Below are 6137 nucleotides of genomic sequence, written 5' to 3'. Positions count from 1 at the left end.
CTCACTCATTCACCCTGAAGCTCACTCCATCAGCTATATATATGCACACATACCTTGCTTGGTGCTAACTCCATCAACTATTATTGCATAATAATCCACAAGGCTGATTTGGCATCAGAGTGTAAGCACAGGAAATAGTCTGCAAAATGAAGGCTCTTGAGAGGTCTTAAGATGGGTCTAATTTGACTACTTCCATGACTTCTTAAGTCACAGGGCCTCTGTCTTAAACCCCTCAACACTGCAGGTTTAAACACACGCACCCACCCACACTTGCTTAGTCTTTAAAGTGCAAAGCCACCCTACCAGTGTTACAGCCACTTTAGGAGCTGAACTGAAAGGCCTCTGTGCACTTATACAGTTCACATCCATCTCCCTCGTGACTGCAGCCACCATATACCACTCTCGCTTCAGTGTGGTGAATAGCAATGGAAATTGTTAGAGCCTTATTAATGCAGTGTTGAGGGGTTTAAGACAGAGGCCCCATGGCTTAATAAGTTATGGAAGTAGTTGCTTAATGACACATTTCCAAATTAGACCCATCTTCAGACCTCTCGAGCATTTTGCAGAATATTTCCTGTGCTTACAGTGATGCCAAATCAGCCTCTGAGGTTATTTCGTAATCCATGAGGGCTGTGGACCACTGGCAGAAGGACTGTTTGAAATGCTCACTTTGGTCCTTGGCAACTGCTACCCATATTTTGTTTTTCTCTTGCACACCCCCCTCCCCCCCTTTAGATGCCTTATTATGTCTGGTTCTTGAAAGGCAATGAAGGTTAGGGAAACCTTCCCTGTATTTATTTCTCTTGCCTTGCCCTACACAAAGAGACATAATTTAGTCCTTGTGGCTTGAGAGAAATGGCTGTCTAAAAAATTTCTGTTTCCCATTAAAATTTCATCAGCTTAGTTGAAACTTTAGAGGTTGTAGTGTTGGGTAAGCCATGCAACTTGCCCTTGCAAATTTTGACAGGTGATTGATACGGCCACATTTTATTCCCTTTCCTTAGCGGATTTACCTGGAAACTATGTCCATGTGAATATGTTCTTTTGAAATGAGCCACAAGAGAATATAACAAAGTGTATGGCTTCATATTTGTTCTTAAAAGTGTTAGACTGTAGAGCAGAGCTTTCCAAACTGTGTGCTGCGACACATTAGTGTGTCGGCAGTGGTGTGTAGGTGTGTCGCGCGAAATGCAGAAAATTTTGCGGAAGGGCACCGCGGAGCTCCCTTACTCGCGTCTGCTTCCCTTGGCCCCTCCCCCGGAACTGAATTACTGTGTCGCGAAATGATGCATGTCTAAAAACTGTGTCACCAACATGAAAAGTTTGGAAAGCTCTGCTGTAGAGCTTAATTTTTTTCAGGGTTTGCTGAGGCAAAGCTACCGATATCAGTAGGGGTTATGCATTCGGAAAGAGTATAGGCTGAAGAAATGTTAACTAGAGTTTAGTTAATTCATCTGGAGAGTGCGTTTGTAAACTTGAAGAACAAATACAATCTCTAAATAATAATGTCATATTTTCAATTAGAACCGAGTCTTTTCTGGTGGTCTGCTGAGGAGAATGAAAAACTTGTGCAATTTTGGGAAAATTTCATTTTAATAATGGAAACCTTAGAAGGAAATCAGGTACGTGCACTTTAAAGGTCTATGCAAAACCAGAGCTTACTTACAATATTGCTGCTAATCTTAAGCATATTAAATACAGTGTTTTAGGTCCCCACTTACAAAATACTTGGCATATGATACATAAATAGTTTAAAGGCAAGGTGGTAATACTTGATCATTATTTTTGCGGCAGAAAGATGAGTCTTCCAACCCTCCTGGGTTCCTCAATTATTTTTTAATTGCTAGTGCCCACCTGTTTCATTCTTCTAACTCAGCATTATCCCATGTGTTTTTGATTCCAAGTCTTTGTTTAGTGTCAACTCAGTTGCTCTGCATTTTTTTTTACTGTTTAAAACTGAAGGTATTCATCTGGTCTTTGCTGAGAGAAATATTACATTGTTTTACTAAAGAAAACTTCACATTCGTGCTGTTTTGTAGGTTTTCAATGCAAATTTTAGTTTTTATTCACAAGCATTTATGTTACTAATGGGGAAGTACTGTAGTTGGTATTATACAGTAGGAATGCAAATGTAAACAGTTAACTGTAATTTAGATACCCTTCTTATTTATGTACCAGATTCTAGTTACCCAGGTGCTGATCCAGGGTAAGCTAATTAATTTAAATAAAGTTAAGCCACCAGTGGTACTTGATGGAGAGCAAGAACTAACCCTAAGTGTATCTGTTATACAAGATATTTTTTGAGAAGTGAAGTAAATTCATTACGTAACTTCTGGTTTGAATTTCAGATCCATGTTATAAAGCCAATCTTGCCAAAGTTAAACCGTTTATATGAATTGTCATTATCGGGAAAAAAAGGTAAGCTATAGTTGTTTATTCCACTTATTTATGCATACTGGGTAAACGCATAATTTACTTGGTTGTATAACACCATGGCCCGTTGATTATATCATAACAGTTACAGGTTATTTGCATACCAGTGAAGTACATAATCTGCCCAAGTTCACACTGTTTTCAACCCTACTGTCTACTTCTTAATGCAGTTGCTCTGTTTAACTGTGTACTAATTGGCATCAAAATGGTGAAGTTGCCAAAGAGCTCCCTTTAGAACCCTTGAACATCGGTTTTGAACTACATTAGAAACCTTGAAAATGAGAGGAGATAGGAGCTCTGAAACTAACTTCTATAATTTTTCAGACTTCTAACATCCATGAACCTGGTTAGTTTCTGTCATTTTCAGGGTGTCTAATAGCATTTGTAAAACTGACAAGTTATCATTTTCAAGACTTCTAACAGTAACTCCAAAATTAACTATAAAAAGTTTTGAAAATGACAAGAGTGAATTAGATTCAAATTCATGGCTGCTAATTCCAAAGCATTGACAACAAACACTGTGCTTAGATAAGTGCATATTTTATTCTGAGGCAGGATACTTAACGTAGACCACATTGTTGCTTATCACATTGCCATACTCTTTTTTGTCCATCCCCCCTGCTTTAGATAAATACACCCATTTACACTGCTTTTCCTGAAGCTAGCAGTGAGCCAGAGGAGGCTGGAGAGAGTGGTTCTGATTCAAGACGCGTGGTAACATTTCAGGAGGACAGACTGGACCTGAGGGGGAAAGATTGGTTATAATCTATTTAGGAAGGAAAAAATGGAGTGAATTTAAGAATGGAAAGAAGGTTAAACTAAAATGAGAAACAAGTTATGCTTTTGAAAATGAAAGGTTTATTGACACTATATTACAAATAAGTCTGATAAATAATTTCATAGTTTCATAGTTGGTAGGGTTGGAAGGGACCTGAGGAGATCTTCAAGTCCGACCCCCTGCCGTGGGCAGGAAAGAATGCAGGGGTCAAAAAGCCAGCTAGGTGATTATCTAGCCTCTTTTTGAAGACCCCCATGGTAGGAGCGAGCACCACTTTGCTCCAGATCCTAGCCACCCTGACTGTAAAGTAGTGCCTCCTGATATCTAGACTGAATCTACTCTCAGTCAACTTATGGCCGTTATTCCTTCTTACTCCCGGTAGTGCTCGGGGGAACAGGGACTCTCCCATAGCCTGCTGGTCCCCCTTGGCCAGTTTGTAGACGACCACCAGTTCCCCTCTCGGCCTTCTCTTGTGAAGGCTGAACAGGTTCGGGGCCCGTTGCCTCTGCTCGTAGGGCCTGCCTTGCTGCCCCCTCCTTTGGACCCTCTTGATGCTGTCCACATCCCTCCTGAAGTGCGGTGCCCGGAACTGGACATAGTACTCCAACTGCAGCCTGACCAGTGTCGCATAGAGGGGGAGGATCACCTCCTTGGACCGGCTTGTGATGCATCTGTGGATGCATGACAAGGTGTGGTTAGCCTTCCTGCCCACATCCCCACATTGGCAGCCCATGTTCATTTTGGAATCAGTAATGACACCAGGATCCTTTTCTGCCTCTACACTGACAAAAAGGGAGTTCCCCAGCTTGTAGGTCTGCTGCTAGTTCTTCCTCCCTAGGTGCAGCACCTTGCACTTGTCAGTATTGAATCCCATCGTATTCTCATCCGCCCACCCCTGTAACCTGTCTAGATCTAGTTGCAGTCTGTCCCTCTCCTCCAGCGTGCCCATTTCTCCTCACATCTTAGCATCATCCGCAAATTTGAACAAGGTGCTTTTCACCCTGCCAAATGATTATGAATTTATGTTGGGGGAATGTAGTAGGGTTGGAGTTTTTGGATGTGATGGTTCAGAAAATATGCAAGAAGCAAGGGTGTTTTTGGTGCTATCTTTTATTGGACCAAACAAACCAAATCTATTTGGGGGAAATGTTACACAAGTTTTCAGGCACAAAGTGCCCTTCCCTGCGTTTTTTATTTCATAGATTCATAGATGTTAGGGTCGGAAGGGACCTCAATAGATCATCGAGTCCGACCCCCTGCATAGGCAGAAAGAGTGCTGGGTCTAGATGACCCCAGCTGTGCCCCCGTGATGAACTTATAGGCAGCCAGAAGGTCGCCTCTCAACCTTCTCTTGCGGATGCTGAAAAGGTCCAGGTTCTCTAGTCTCTCGTCGTAGGACTTGGTCTGCAGGCCCTTAACCATATGAGTGGCCGTTCTCTGGACCCTCTCCAGGTTATCCGCATCCCTCTTGAAGTGCGGTGCCCAGAATTGCACACAGTACTCCAACTGCGGTCTGACCAGCGCCCGATAGAGGGGAAGTATCACCTCCTTGGATCTATTTGTTATGCATCTGCTGATGCACAATAAAGTGCCATTGGCTTTTCTGATGGCTTCGTCACACTGCCGACTCATGTTCATCTCGGAGTCCACTAGGACTCCAAGATCCCTTTCTGCTTCTGTGCCACCCAGTAGGTCATTCCCTAGGCTGTAGGTGTGCTGGACATTTTTCCTCCCTAGGTGCAGCACTTTGCATTTCTCCTTGTTGAACTGCATTCTGTTGTTTTCTGCCCACTTATCCAACCTGTCCAGGTCTGCTTGCAGCTGTTCCCTGCCCTCCGGCGTGTCCACTTCTCCCCATAGCTTTGTGTCATCTGCAAACTTGGACAGGGTACGTTTCACTCCCTCGTCCGAGTCGCTGATGAAGACATTAAAGAGTATCGGTCCAAGGACCAAGCCCTGCGGGACTCCACTGCCCACACCCTTCCAGGTCGAAACCGACCCATCCACCACGATTCTCTGGGTGCGACCCTCTGGCCAATTCGCCACCCACCGGACTGTGTAGTCATCCAAGTCACAGCCTCTTAGCTTGTTCGCATTTTTGCTAGTAGTTTTTGTCTCTGTGTTTTAGCGTTTTGGATAAGTTTTTTAAGCCATGTTAAACATTTATATTTTTGTAGTTGTGCTTAGAGAAGCATATTTTACAAACCAAATAAATAGCCATCTATCACCTTTCTAAAAAGCATTGTTAGTAGCATTTCATAATAAGTTGAGTAGTTTTGTATTAGTTTAGTATTAGTTTCTAATGTGCTGAAATGTCATTATTATTTCATGTACCTGTTTAAAATAAATTTGTTTTTGTCACAGGCTGTTGGTTGTTTCACCCTTCATGGCATATGTGTATTTATAAAAGAATGTTTGAGAGTGAAAACAAAACAATAACAAAGGAAGGAGTCGTTCACTTTTTGGAGCTTCATGAGGCCAAATGCATTCCAGATTCACCAGGGTTTTCAGAGGTAAGGGCATTTCTTTCCGTGCTGTTTAACAAAATAAATCCAAAATAAATAAATGTAATCCAAAAAAAAATTCTAAGTGGATTACCTGAATACATGAGATGAATTTGACAGGTCCCATAAGAAAACAAGTTTAGCCATACAATTATAATAATATTATTTAGAAGTGGCCTACAGTCTGAGATTATCTATGTAACGGCCAGATTTATTTAGTCCAAGAGAGGAGTCCTTGTTGTAGTACTCTGTTGTTCACTAACAGATTCATACTTTAAGGGCAGATCTGAGGGCGGGGAAGGAGAGGGTGTGCAGTGATGCAGTTGTACCTCCCTTTTTGCCATGGGAACAACAGCTAGTAACTTTTTTTTAAGTCCCCAAATCATGTAAGAATCCCTCCTTTCCTAGCAATCCCCCACACT

The 6137-nt window shown here is 42.2% G+C and overlaps 1 protein-coding gene across 6 annotated transcripts in view; it reads left to right on the top strand.

Moving 5' to 3' along the window:
- Nucleotides 1–1337: 1337 nt before the first annotated feature.
- TARBP1 (TAR (HIV-1) RNA binding protein 1) overlaps nucleotides 1338–6137 on the top strand; it is an 82199-nt gene continuing 77399 nt past the window's right edge. Inside the window, exons 1-4 of one of the 6 annotated variants that reach the window (XM_025213402.1) lie at nucleotides 1552–1622; nucleotides 2349–2418; nucleotides 3061–3147; nucleotides 5576–5724. In XM_025213402.1, coding sequence (XP_025069187.1) covers nucleotides 5605–5724 — 120 coding nt within the window. In that variant the 5' untranslated portion in view covers nucleotides 1552–1622; nucleotides 2349–2418; nucleotides 3061–3147; nucleotides 5576–5604. Of the gene's footprint in view, nucleotides 1623–2348; nucleotides 2419–3060; nucleotides 3290–5575; nucleotides 5725–6137 lie in introns of those variants that run through there. The other 5 variants (XM_025213398.1, XM_014523868.2, XM_014523865.2 and 2 more) reach the window with 5 other exon arrangements.

The sequence above is a fragment of the Alligator sinensis genome, unplaced genomic scaffold (assembly GCF_000455745.1).
Source record: "Alligator sinensis unplaced genomic scaffold, ASM45574v1 scaffold93_2, whole genome shotgun sequence".
Taxonomy (NCBI): Eukaryota; Metazoa; Chordata; order Crocodylia; family Alligatoridae; genus Alligator; species Alligator sinensis.
This window is presented reverse-complemented; position numbering and strand designations above follow the sequence as displayed.